The sequence below is a fragment of the Tribolium castaneum genome, chromosome 1 (genome assembly GCF_031307605.1).
Source record: "Tribolium castaneum strain GA2 chromosome 1, icTriCast1.1, whole genome shotgun sequence".
Taxonomy (NCBI): Eukaryota; Metazoa; Arthropoda; class Insecta; order Coleoptera; family Tenebrionidae; genus Tribolium; species Tribolium castaneum.
Window position 1 is genome coordinate 9,377,771 of NC_087394.1, and position 14,506 is coordinate 9,392,276.

A 14,506-nucleotide genomic window follows, 5' to 3' on the forward strand; every position below is an offset into this window, starting at 1 on the left:
GTCATGAAAAATTATCTTGATCTATGGTGGTTATGAATTAAAAAAAAAGTTGCTCGTGTCATGTATTTACGTCAATCAATTTTTGATTACCAACATTTTCTAGTCATTGTTTATGTTTGGCCATTATTCTAGTACTTCCCATAATCCTCGATGAATGTGTGGTTGCACATCCTTTTTTGTTAGTTAGATAATTTAAAAAAATTAAACTTTTTGCATTTTTAGTACCCATAGTTTAAAACTTACAAAAAACAATTTTAAGAAGCTGCTTTAGCTAAATTATCTCTGTAAGTTAAGGTAAAACAGTTTTATTGATAACATTCAGCACTTTAATAAATAGTAATGAAGATGGTCTAGATAAAACTAAATAAAACAGGATAGCTATAGTAATAGGTGGAAATTATTGTTCACTCTTTAATACAAACGAAAATCAATAGCTTGCATGATTTGTAGAGACTTAAAATTAATTAAAATAATCGATTTATTGCTAAATTGATTACATTGTTATTATAGATAAATTCAGAAAATGAACTTGTTGTACAAAATCTTATTTTGAAACTAATCGTTTTGGTAACAAGTTATTTTAAACCATTGTCTGTATTGTTGCTGCTATAACAACGAACAAATTAGACAAAATTGCTATTGACTGATATTATTTCCCTAATACAAGCTTTATTAAAACCAAGAAGATACTCGTCAATAGTTATTTATAATAATAATTATCATTACTATTATCTATTATTAACAAAAAACAAACTAAGCGGATTAGCATGTCGTACAATTAGAGACTCACTTTCAACATACTTAAAAATACGTTTCTAGAAGCTTTCCAGATTTGTTGCATTTTTATCATGTAATTAAATAATTAAATAACATAAATAATAAAAATATTTTTTTTTTCATGATTTTTTTTTAACAGCAAAGTTGCGGGGGGATGTATAGTTGCATAGGTAGGAAACGGGTGTCTTTAAACAATGTACGAGCTTGATAAAAAAAAGTTTATTCAAAAAACAGTGTTTAAATTTTAAACACATCTTATGTTTAAAGTACCTATCAATAAATAACTAGATACTGGGTAAGATTGTATTTACAACACAAATATATAATATTAATTTGTGTCCACCTATTATTATACATGGTGTTTAGCGTGTGAACGTTTTCGTAAAATAATAATTCCAAAAGCACCAACCAATATGGCTGATATTACTATAAGAGCGTATCTAACACCATCGACTATCTGAACCTTGTCAAAGTAGCTCGATTTTAGTTCATCGACGTATTTTTGGGGCAGAGACACTCCCTAGAAAAATTAGAATTAACAATGTTACATTAATGATAATTAAAATATTTACTTCTTCTATCCACAAAAGCGGCAATAAAGCTCGCTTGGTTTGCAACATTGATTTTATTCCAACAATCGGCCTAATGACTCCATTCAGTTGAATCCTTTTCATTCCTTTCAGAGGAGTTCCAGTATTCTAGAGCACGAATATCGATTTAAAAATGCTTACCTTTTTTTATAAATATTTAACTCACTGGCTCGACAACGAGATACGTTTTGTGTTTTTCCTCGACAGGGTTTAGTCCTTCCACTGCACTTAAGTACTTGTTATCGGCCCACAAGAAGTGTGGGAATGAGAAAAGAACTGGCACTCCTACAAATGGTAAATGTTAAATCAAGTTTTAAGCTTTGTCTAAAAGTGTTACCGAAACAAGTTTGCATGTCTATTACTCCATCCAAGAAACAACTCTTTTTGCCTTCCATGTCTCTGCTCAATTTACTGCAATAGCAGTCTTCCTCAGGGGCGGAGCTTCGCAAAGTGTCCTCACTGGTTTCAAATAAATAGCCATCGATGCCTTTGTAACTCTCTTCTCCTTTGTAATTGATTTTCACAAACCTGGAATGTAAAGAAATGGTCAAGGTTTAAGTATTGTTCATACAATGGAGGGTTTTTGATTTTTTTAATTATTTTTACTCTCGAGAGATTTCTAAAATATCAGTTGATAATAAAATTAATCTTTGAGTATATATCTGTTTTTTACAGTTTTATTAAAAGCAATAATACAGTCATTTCATTTTAACGGAAGGGACACTTTACTCAAATTTTTTTATTTTATTTTCAGTTTTTACGAACAGTATCAGTAGAAGTGAGTTTTTCTTTATAGGAGCTTAGTACCAGTCAAATTGTTTGCAACCTACAATTAGAGCCACATTTTTAGAACTGGAAATATGAACAGGAAAAAGAAATACAAATTAATGACGGACGGGACATATTTTTATTGTGGAACAATCGTTTAAAATTCTGTTAATTTAAAAAGCACTAATGCCACCAACTATTTTTGAAGTAAAAGGTGTAACCTGTTGGAACTTTTGAAACCACAAAACCGAAGAATAAGGCAATGTGCAACGATTTCTGATTAATTTACTTTTTGTTTACATATGACGGATGGGACAAAAAATGTGGGTGCAAATAGCTATAAACAAATTATTCAGACTGGTTTTAGTTATTAAAGACTTTAACAATATTAAAATTAGACTGTGGAAATTAAACATTATTGATTTTGTTTAACAACGAAAAAAAATAAGCAAAAATTATAAAGATAAAAAAGTAATATTACGAGTACTAATCAATTTACTACTGATTTCCATTTTCTGAACGACCAGAATCTAGAAAAATACTTTTAAAAAATATTCAACAGTTGTATTACATCAGTATTTTATGTTAGGCAATGTATAAATTTTAGGATATAATGAATAACTTCAATTTAATTGATTATCTCCTAACGACACCTCTTTTGTCCGAATAATCCGAATCGTGTATTTTGAAACAAACAACATTACTAAAATCATTTTGAAATTTCGGTGTCAGGTTGTATTATTCCTGAAATGGCTAAATAATAAAATTAAATCGTAGGTACTTTTTCATTTAAGAGATTAAGTAAAAAGATTAATCCTACAATCTTTTAATTAAAAACATAGACGGTATCTGAAATATCTCCCCAGAAACAATCTTTAAAGTAAAGTTATTAAAAAACAGAATCTGTTTTCCTATAACTAGGAGAACGTTTACTCTTTAATAAAACAAAATAAAAAATATGATATCAAAAATAAGTAATACACCTTTACAATGAACTAAAGAAATCTATTTTGAGTATGTGTCAATAAAACTTTTAACTCACTGTATTAGTGGGTACATAAAAAAGTCATAAGAATCGTCAAAGCTTATACTCGTATATTAGTCTTAGAAACGTAAGATAAGATAAATAAATCGAGATCTAAACGAGAAACTTGGGAAGTCCTTTTAATCGCTATCTGTTGGTTTCTATATTTTTAATAAATTATGCTTTTAAATATCTTACTAATCAAGTTCTTAAATACGTAACAAGAGAACCTGTTCATTTTCTGCCAATTTACCACCGATAAGAGAGATTTTTTTTAATACTCACTTCAAGAAGAAGAAAAAGGGACAAGAAACTCTAATGCAAAAGTTTTTTGCATTAAACAAATAAAATTGTAGTAATAAAACCTCTCTCAACAACGGACACCAATGGGGAATTTTTAATTGAGGTTTCACTGATTACAGTAATAATAATGAGTACATACAAAGTAAGTGCGCCAAAAATGCAGGCTGTATCAGAAATACGTGTCTTAATTTTAACAGGTAATAGAGCTCAACAAATAAAACTTCTTCTCTATTTGTAATTTAAAAAAAAAATATCGCAAATTTACTTAAAATTGGGAAAAAGATAACACACTGAAACGTGTACCCGCCTATGATAGATCTTGTGATAGAAACGGACAATTTAAACAATTTAAAACAACAATGAAAATTGTTGCTATGATTACAAACGAATTATTAAACACTGACCGGCTCGTCTGAGAAAGAAAGGAGAAAAACATTGAAAATTATAAATAAGAATTTTGCAAAATGTTATATAGAAAAGTTGTTGTATTTGATGAGTTTTATTACGTGTTAAAATTAACACACGTATTTCTGATACAATAATATTATTGTAGGCTTATTTTTTGTACCATCTTTAAAAAAACTAATAAACAATCATTCGAAATTTTGTGTTTATTTATTGCTCACATTTAATCGTAATAAAAATTTACAACTTCTCGACTAATATGAGTTTTAATGTTTAATTTAAATACAGACTGATCCAGAAATACTGAGTCTGTTGGCAGTACCAATTAACGAAAACCGATTACTTTCAAATTTGTTGCTAACAGACTCAGTATTTCTGGATTAGTCTGTAGTAACATAATTTAATTGAACACTTAGAATTAATTAATTATTACTGATTAAACTAATTTCATTTACTAGAGAAAAGTTAAATCAATGGCGAATCAGGATTTGATTACAATTAGATGACCTATATAACGAAAAAACTTATTTTGAAGTTTTTGATTTTTTTAACTTAAGTTTTTTTTTTGAAACAACATCTAAGCATCGTTTGTATCATTAATACAAGTAGTAGTTGCCAACTGTATATTAATTAATTAATGTTGATTATAATAAGAAAGAATTGCAAATAAATTACTTACTACTAAGTTCCTGCATAAAATTGACGCAGACATAGAGTTACTTAATAAAAAAATTCAGTTTAGTTATTTTTGTATAGTTTTGACGTTGAATACATAAACGTAATAAAGTGTGGGAAGCTTTTGAAAAAAATATCTCTGTTAAAAAAATTAAGGAGCAAACGCCAACTGAATACTAGGATCTGAGTTAGTAGTCAAAATATTTTTAGCACACTCACCTTGTGCACGTATTATTAATTATTATTATTATTAATTTGGTTTACTCGTAGTTGTTTAGGAATTATTAAGAGCAGTTTTGATAAACTTTCAATTGTTAAAAAATAGCTTGTAAGAATTGCGAAACTAACCGTTTAAATAGAATATCATTTTAATTTAAATCACCAGAAATTGCTGTAACTATCACGTGAAAATTAAATCACCGAAGAAGGTATTATTTGAAGCAATGCTTTGTTTGAAATTTTGCAAATGCCCATATTATGTATTTTACGTTAAATACATATTTATGGTGTAATTTAGATTTTGATGCACCATCTTGTGATAAAGCTCTTGTAATATTTATTGTTAGGGTGCTTGAATTAGATATAGTTCATGAACAATAACATCTCATCAAAGATATGATCCGAACTTTCACCTGTATAAAGTGCGTCAGTTTACACGTTTCATTGATTTGCGATAAAATACCTATTTGCAAAACTAACGTAAATATAGAGTAGTTTTACTGTTTGAATTTCTAAAGATGAAATTATTTTACTGTTAAAAAATCACCAACAGAATATTTTTTATGTATTAGATACACACTGGGTGTTCAAAAAAATCTTACATAAAATGGTGCAAAGTTATTTTTGAACTAATTGGACTTTGAAATGGCAATTTGGGCTATTTTTTATTTATTGAGTTCTAGTCATAACTGTTATAAGTAAAATAGTAGGAACACTGACCTGCAGATGTCCGTCGAATAGATGTAAAATGCACTATCTGTTGTAACCCTAGGGGGATAAAGGGTCGAATCGGTCCCTTTAACTTCACTGCAGGTGGTGCCTTCCCCCCAAAATTTCGTATACAAACTGTCATTCCATGCCACAATATGTCCCAGTTTTTCAATGTTGGTGAGACCTCTCTTCACGGTATATTTGCCATCATCCGGCTTTCGTTTCTTTAAAATTAAAACCAAGCTAATTCACAATCATTTAATATTGTTATGCTTACGTAGTTCAAATAGGAAAATATCAAAGAATAGTCGGGCAAGACAAGGTCCGAATTTCTTTTCGTCGCTGCAATCGCACAAATTAGGTCGTTTACAAGGCCACATATTCCAGGCGAAGTGTTCTTGCAGAAACTAAAGCCGTCAAACAGCAGTTTTCGCACGTTTGCTTCTATAAAAACTTTGCCTTGGTTGTTCTCAAATGTTTGCTTGATGCAAGTGTCTGCGGCCCCGGCCAAGTGAAGATCCTCCGCCAATTGATAAATTGACTGGAAAATGGTTTTTTTAAGTTAAATATTTGCTCAGATTTTTTGTAGATTTAGTAATGTTTATTTGGTTGATAAATAAATATTTACCATCAATGCGGGATTCAAAACCGTTACAACTGACTCTTCTGTTAGCGGTTTAGATGCCTCGGCGTCAAATTCGAAAGTTTCCTTTTGTGTGTATGAAATTGTGTCTTCTTCTTCATTTTTGCCCAGTATTGTCTTTTTCCTGTATTGCCTGAAAGATTTAACATTATTTAATTTTCGCCAAAAAAATTATGACCCAGGAGTGGAAAATCGGTGTATAACTTTTTTGTTACCTGAAATTTTACTATTCCGTTTTTATTATCCGATAGGTCGACTTAAAGTACACAAACAAACTAGAGATATTTTTATTATACTCAGGGTGTTGTATACAGGAACCCGCTTACATTTTTGTATAATTAGATTCTACGTAAGAAAATAATGTAACTTTATATGAACTATTATGAGTTTATCTCTTTTTGTTTTGGAATTATTCAACTTTTCATTTATAAAAAGACCAATTTTTGAAAAATTTTGAAGTTTCCAATTAATATTTTCTTACAAATTTGCCACAAAAAACTTAGAATATTCTGTAGTTTTAGCAGTAGTCGTCTTTTACTTGGAACACGCAGGTAATGTACAGGCTGTGCCAAAACGCAAAAGTTAAATAACTCATTTATTCAAATGGAACACCATGTATTTCTTTACACGCATCGATAGCATTTTAAAGTGTTAAAAAAATTTTTTTTTATTTATTTTATTGTTAATTCTTGATGAGTGAAATGCATTTAGGTATTAAGTAATAATTAAATTATTAAGTAATTAGTCACATTAGTACATATCAAAAAATAAATTACCATGTGACTTCAAATTCTAAGCTAACAAATTTTCTTGTAATAAAATATTTTTTTGAAAAAATCTCGAAAAATGTTTTAAATGTGTTATGAAAACCCTATACCATTAGAAAGCTTATGTAAAGTGACATTGATATGTGTAAAAAAATACAAGTGTTCTATTGAAAAAAATGAGTTATTCAACTTTTTGCGTTTTGGCATACCCTGTACATTATTTGCGCCTTTCAAGTAAAAGTTGACTATTATAATAATTCAGAATAATTCTGAAACGAAAAGAGATAGACCTGTAATAATTTATACATAGATTACATTTTTTTTGTGTAGAATTTATTTATGCAAAAATATATAGGGTGCTTTCTTTAGAAAAATAAAACTTTTGTCTACCACCCTGTATACAACACCTTGTGTATAATAAAATATTTTTAGTTTGAGTATTGTAAGTCGATTGGCAATATTTTAAACTGCAAAAAGTTATAGACCGGTAACACCCTTGTGTCACCCTGTATTTATGGTTCTAAATTTATATGATTATCGTTGTTTTGACTTGACGGATTTAGCGAATAAATCTTTTATTTGTACGTAAAAATATCTTTCGATGTTTGCTTTAGATTCGATACTAACTTGTACACAAAGGGTCCAATTTCCTCGAGTTTAGGTTTTTCAGTTCCATCTAGAACTTGTTGGGGGTTTGAGACGTTAAAGAGGTACACTTTGAAGTCAACTGGAAACGGTAGTTCAACAAATCTGTCATACTGTTTAGTGCCATCCTCGAGCCTAACAGCCTGAATTTTAATTTTGTTAGAAGTTTTTGATTGTAGGTAACATTTCCATATTTACCTTATTTACTTCAGATTCCAGGAGGTCGGGAAATACCTTAAAAGCTAGCGCTAGGGACACTATCAAAAGGGCTACACTGATTACTACACAAACTAGTAATACTTTGATGGTACAACACGAACACCCCATTTTGCGCCTAAACTATTTCAGTGTCCACATTAAAGTGTTTATAAGTTATTGGAAGTGATGAGATAAATCTATTATCCCCACTTTACTGATATTATCTATAAAATCAATTTGACTGTTGTAAACTAAATCGATAATTTTAAAAACAAAAGAACTTGACAGCTTCCTGTATTTTTTCTCACGAACTTTCATTATCATTTTTTCAAAAGTCAAAGTTATTTTAATGTGGCTTAGGTTGATAGCTTTAGTTACGTAAAGTGAGCTTTGTTATAATTGGCAAAATAAGTATGCAGAATAGTTGCAATTTTTTATCGGTAGATTAGATTTGCTTTACGTATCTTATTTGATGAAGAGTTTTTGTTTTGACAGAACATTGTTGTTGAAAATATCTAGGGTTTGCATTAGATAATGTTGTATTTTGCTCTAAAAGCTTTTTACTGTTAGGTAGGTATTTAAATCAAGTTCGAGGGTTGTTTATGTGCCATGTTAATATTGTTTTAATTTATTTTGCATTTTTTATTAACATTAAAGTTTGTACATGGCGATTTCTTCTGCTTTTTTAAACTTTGAACCACTGATTAGATTAGGTACAGATACTGACACGTTCCAAGCTTTTAAACAATTGGGTACAAAGTCAAATAAATTTATAAAAAAAATGTTAAATTGTTAAGAAAGATTAACGTGCAAAGTGTAAGGACGGGGTACTTGGTAAAATCTAGTATTAAGTTATTAAATGTTATCTTTTTTTTGCTTTGGCTTTTAAAGGAAAATGTCTATACTTTAGATTGTTCAAAGGTGCATACCTATAAACAATCTTATAATATATTTTCTAACAGATTTTATATTTTGTTTAAGATTTTCTTCAAGAGAAATAGCTCTTTAAAGGTTAAATCTTTGGGTTAAGACATTTAACACAGTAGCAAATTTAACAATATGTTAGATCGGACAACAAAAACAGAACAGAAACAAAAGGGTAACAACTAATATGAAAAAAATTATAAACTAAGCAAAAATTAATTTGCATAAAAAATTCTGCATTTATTTTAGTGCCTTTTATCTGCATTCTGCATACAAAAATTCACTTTTGAATCACACTGTATATCATTCCACACTCCTTTTTTTTATTATTTTTTTGTATTTGAATTTTACTTCGGAAAAGAATTCAGATGGATAAGTTTTTGTACAACCTCTAACTGAGAATTGAAAAATAAAATAATTCTAAACCTGAAGTGATTTTATGAAACCTCTGTTTTTTCTTTGGTAAAACTGATTTAGAGATCTGGATTATTGAACTCTACCAATTTAACTTTTTTAATTAACTTTTTTCTCACATTTTTTCGCATTGCTCGGTAAAGTTGTTTTAAATATTTTTTTGTGCTTTTTTTGGTACTTGTGTGTTTTGTTGTTGTTAATTTAGGAATATAATTAATGGACCTGTCGCGGTGTCGCTTTTTATTTTGTCTTTTTTTCAGGACCAGTTTTCCTTTAGGAAAATCTGTCAGTTCTCATAATTATTTTTTTCTTTCAATAACTTTGATTTTTTTCTTATTTAGGGAGTCTAAAGGACCTACTTGAGTTCCAAAAATGTAAATGTGTCGTTATCTTTTACTTTTGAGGAGCACAACACCTTAAAATTTCATAAGTGACTTGATGAAGAAATATTTGTGAACAGTCTGTGTATACGTCCTGTGTATTAAAATGAAAATTGAATAAAAAGTGAAAAATATGCAGGAAATTGTTGACCTTTATTGTAAAATTATTATTGTTTTACCACATTTAAACTGATAAACTGATAACATCTTAAAAATACCCAACGAAAACCAGATAACATAAAACTGCATCCCACTGATACCTACTCGTATTGCTTGACCCTATTAAATTATTTTCGGTCGATGAGTTCAAATTTCAATTGGCAGCTTAAGATTTGCAAATTATTAATTAATAAAAATATTGTTCAACTGAGTAGGTACAAGTCAAGAAATAATAATTTCTAAAAAAAGCAAAATAAAAGGTGGAAAATAATTTTTTATTAAAATGCCTAAAAGGCAAAATATTTAGGGCCGGTTTATACAAACCTCAATTAAATTTCAATGTGCTGTTATTATGAGTTAATTTTGTGCTCAGTTAATCTCTGATAAATTTGATTGGTTCATTCATGAAATTAAGTTTTAACAGGGCATTAAATTTTAATTGAGTTTTCTATAAACTGGCCGTATGTGAAGTGTATATACTTGACAGAAATAATACAGAATTAAAAAAATCCATTTTATTGATCAAGGAATCTGCGATCTACAGGAATCATTGAGTTGATTGGATCTATACTTCAGGTAATTTACAGTAAAAACACTTTGAATAGAAAAAATTAATAAATGTGCCTAAGTTAACAGAAGTAATACATAGTATAGAAGATGTCTTATTAAATTTAGTAAGGTCATTTACTTAAAGAATTTTCTTAATATTTTTCTACGTATTTTATCATTTCAGTCAAGCAAACGGAAATTTACGGAAATCAAAGGTTGTTTTAAGCTTTTGTAATCTTTTATTGCAGCTACTACGTTTGTTTTTACTGTTTGGCAATAAATTTAGGAGATTAGATAAAGTTTGTGATTTTTTAAAATTTTATATCGACAAGCTAAAGAATTTAATAGTTTTGCAAGGTTTAAAAGCTTAGGTTTTATTATATTTTTTAAATAGGACTTTTTACTTTTTTATATTGTCTGAAAACTGAAAAAAATCATTAATTAATTTTTAGTTTATTGTTTATCTGTTTTGGTATCTGAAATGTTTGTAAAAGTTATGCAGATTCTTAGCGTTCATTCTTTAGTGTAAATTTCTAAAATTTCGCCGGTGTAAGCTGCCATGTAAACGGGTATTATTGTTCAAAGGGTGATTAACATTATAATGAATTTCACCCAAATTACACTAAGACGTGGACGCAAAGGAAACGAAACTGCTGTAAAAGAAATAATAACCACAGGCTAATATAAGACATCGACAGGAATTATTACACAGTGGGAACAAAAGATCAAAAACTGATCAAGTGAAAGAATAATAGTCGCAAATAATACCAAAAAGACTTTCGAAGATCATAAAAATTTTATTCTTATTATAATAATTATTTTATCTAAAAATCAGGAACATTACTTTTTCTCAGTCATCGTGAATTTTTTATATTATTAATTGAAGATTTATTATTTTATTGGTTCGGACCAGTAAAAATGGTTAAACAAATGGTAATTAGCATTTACCTACCTGCCGAATGAATTATGAATGAACATAAGTTCCACTCAATTTTTTATTATGATAAGCGTCCTTGGCTTTATTCCAAGTTCTACAATAATGTTTACTAATAACAAAATAAGCAAGGAATTAGCAATGTGATTTTTTCTAATTTATAAAATGATTCATCAGTAAAGATTTCTTATTTTTTAAGGAACAATCAATCTCAAACCAAACATTGCTTATTTATTAATCACGGTTGTTTTTTGTTTTTGGAAATTACGTGTTACTGAGTAGAATTTTGAGAATTGTTTTGATTGTAAACAAAGTTTGAATCACGTGAGATATTTTTAAGCTCTTGAAAGATATACAATTATTGATGTTTTAATTGTAGGCAGGATTAATTGTTGAGTACTTTTATTGCTGAGTAATAATTATTGATCAGCTATGTCATCATTTTCTGCAGCTTTGCATTGTATTATTAGCTACTTTATCCCAAATAGAAAATAATATTTTTTTAATAGATAATTGAACTTATTTTACGTTATCTTTTAATTATGTTGCTCTTATGAAAAGGATCCATTGTTTTAGAAATATTTAATCTTTTTGATAATATTTGATGACCATCAGGTGGCTACTGGATCTGTTGCAATATTACTTAGTTAATATAATTTTGTTGCTATTATCATTTATAAACTACTGCATAGCGAAGATGTTCTTAACACAAATGATACTATAGGGTGCACTAACTCAGTAGTACGTTGTTGAGAAGCGTGTTTAGATTACGGGAAAAATCTTGGAAAAATTCTTAAAGTAGGATTTTAAAAAATCTACAGCTACAAACTTATTTTGTTAACTACTTCAGTTTTCATAATTTTTAATGTTTTTATGTTTCACACCAGGTAATTGTTCCCTAACAAAACGATGAGTAATTATTTTTAAACTTGCTATCAGATTTTAGCAGTTTTTTGAAATAAAAAAATAAAATTTTCAAAAAAAATCACAATTTGAAGATGTGTTAACATTGGGAATTATTTTCTAGGAAACCGTTTCAATAATAATTTATTTTTATTGTTGATCAAATTCTATTGAGATTACGACTGTTAGACAATGTTGCCACATATCATTTATTTAAAATTCGTTATTTGCCAATAACTTTAATACAAAGGTTTTTTTTACTATTTTTACCTTTATATGTAATCAATTCTCTACTACACACCATTGAGTTGGTGCGCCTGTTTTTGAGCACCTGGTATATATTTGTTTACATTTTCATTAAACGGACTGTTTATAAAAGAATGTAGGATCTCACATTTCATTATTGTATTTGTATGAAATTTCTGAAAAGCACCAATTTTTATCTACTCAGACAACCTGTAAAACCAATTTTTTTATCTACTAACATTGTTCATTTGTTTTTAAAAGAAACGGCAAATTTTATACCTACTACGATCCTACATTGATTTATAGACAGATTGTATAAATGTATTGTCTAACCCGGCGCCTCCACCATATCTAGCACGTAGGATCCAATCGGTCAATTTACTTCATAATATTGTTTTACACTATTTAAAAAAAAATTCGAAGCCAGTCAGCAATTATTTATTGGTTTTTAAATTAAATTATTAAGTTTTCCACTAGCTTGATTGAAGTTGTGAAGTTTTAAAGCAATTTCTTTTATCAGTTCTACTAAACAAATGTGTATTTTTTGCTATCAATAATTTCATCAATAATGAGCTTGCTAGCTAATCTACATCTAAGTTGACTGTAATAATAATTTTATTTTTCGACAATGACAAAATTCATGGTTTTCTTCTGTTTAAGGAAAAACATTGTTCGTTTGTTTTTAAATGAAACGGCAAACTTTTTATTCTTACCACGATCCTACATTCATTTATAGACAGATTGTATAAATGTATTGTCTAACCCGGCGCCTCCACCATATCTAGTACGTACGATCTAATCGGTCAATTTACTTCATATTCTGACTGGATTCTAGAATAGTATTAATTGTTGTTTTAATTTACACTTTCAAAAGTTATTGTGGATGTAATATTGTTTTACACTATTAAAAAAAAAATTCGAAACCAGTCAGCAATTATTTATTGGTTTTTAAATGAAATTATTAAGTTTTCCACTAGCTTGATTGAAGTTGTGGAGTTTTAAAGCAATTTCTTTTATCCGTTCTACTAAACAAATGTGTATTTTTTGCTATCAATAATTTCATCAATAATGAGCTTGTTAGCTAATCTACATCTAAGTTGACTGTAATAATAATTTTATTTTTCGACAATGACAAAATTCATGGTTTTCTTCTGTTTAAGGAAAAACATTGTTCGTTTGTTTTTAAAATAAACGGCAAGCTTTTTATACTTACTACGATCCTACATTCATTTATAGACAGATTGTATAAATGTATTGTCTAACCCGGCGCCTCCACCATATCTAGTACGTACGATCTAATCGGTCAATTTACTTCATATTCTGACTGGATTGTAGAATAGTAATAATTGTTGTTTTAATTTACACTTTCAAAAGTTATTGTGGATGTAATATTGTTTTACACTATTAAAAAAAAAATTCGAAGCCAGTCAGCAATTATTTATTGGTTTTTAAATGAAATTATTAAGTTTTCCACTAGCTTGATTGAAGTTGTGGAGTTTTAATGCAATTTCTTTTATCAGTTCTACTAGACAAATGTGTATTTTTTGCTATCAATAATTTCATCAATAATGAGCTTGCTAATCTACATCTAAGTTGACTGTAATAATAATTTTATTTTTCGACAATGACAAAATTCATGGTTTTCTTCTGTTTAAGGAAAAACATTGTTCGTTTGTTTTTAAAATAAACGGCAAGCTTTTTATACTTACTACGATCCTACATTCATTTATCGACAGATTGTATAAATGTATTGTCTAACCCGGCGCCTCCACCATATCTAGTACGTACGATCTAATCGGTCAATTTACTTCATATTCTGACTGGATTGTAGAATAGTAATAATTGTTGTTTTAATTTACACTTTCAAAAGTTATTGTGGATGTAATATTGTTTTACACTATTAAAAAAAAAATTCGAAGCCAGTCAGCAATTATTTATTGGTTTTTAAATTAAATTATTAAGTTTTCCACTAGCTTGATTGAAGTTGTGGAGTTTTAATGCAATTTCTTTTATCAGTTCCACTAAACAAATGTGTATTTTTTGCTATCAATAATTTCATCAATAATGAGCTTGCCAGCTAATCTACATCGAAGTTGACTGTAATAGTAATTTTATTTTTCGACAATGACAAAATTTATGGTTTTCTTCTGTTTAAGGAAAAACATTGTTCGTTTGTTTTTAAAAGAAACAGCAAACTTTTTATACTTACTACGATTAAGTTTTTCACTAGCTTGATTGAAGTTGTGGAGTTTTAAAGCAATTTCTTTTATCA

General features: G+C 28.5%; 1 protein-coding gene across 1 annotated transcript; it reads right to left on the reverse strand.

Moving 5' to 3' along the window:
- Positions 1-1,066: 1,066 nt before the first annotated feature.
- On the reverse strand, positions 1,067-7,904 carry LOC658533 (sensory neuron membrane protein 2). The gene is made up of 9 exons (XM_964915.4): positions 7,726-7,904; positions 7,510-7,670; positions 6,101-6,248; positions 5,750-6,013; positions 5,482-5,696; positions 1,705-1,895; positions 1,534-1,652; positions 1,350-1,475; positions 1,067-1,297 (listed from the first exon to the last, which is right to left on the reverse strand). The coding sequence occupies exons 1-9, from the start codon at positions 7,852-7,854 to the stop codon at positions 1,127-1,129; spliced, it is 1,524 nt and encodes a 507-aa protein (XP_970008.1). The 5' UTR covers positions 7,855-7,904; the 3' UTR covers positions 1,067-1,126.
- Positions 7,905-14,506: the final 6,602 nt, after the last annotated feature.

Excerpts from the sequence above, each read along its gene's own strand:
- LOC658533 (XM_964915.4), bottom strand. The coding sequence starts at position 7,854 with ATGGGGTGTTCGTGTTGTACCATCAAAGTATTACTAGTTTGTGTAGTA. Across the intron at positions 7,671-7,725 it reads TGGAATCTGAAGTAAATAAG|GCTGTTAGGCTCGAGGATGG; the intron begins GTAAATATGGAA and ends ATTAAAATTCAG. Across the intron at positions 1,653-1,704 it reads AGACATGCAAACTTGTTTCG|GAGTGCCAGTTCTTTTCTCA; the intron begins GTAACACTTTTA and ends TACCATTTGTAG.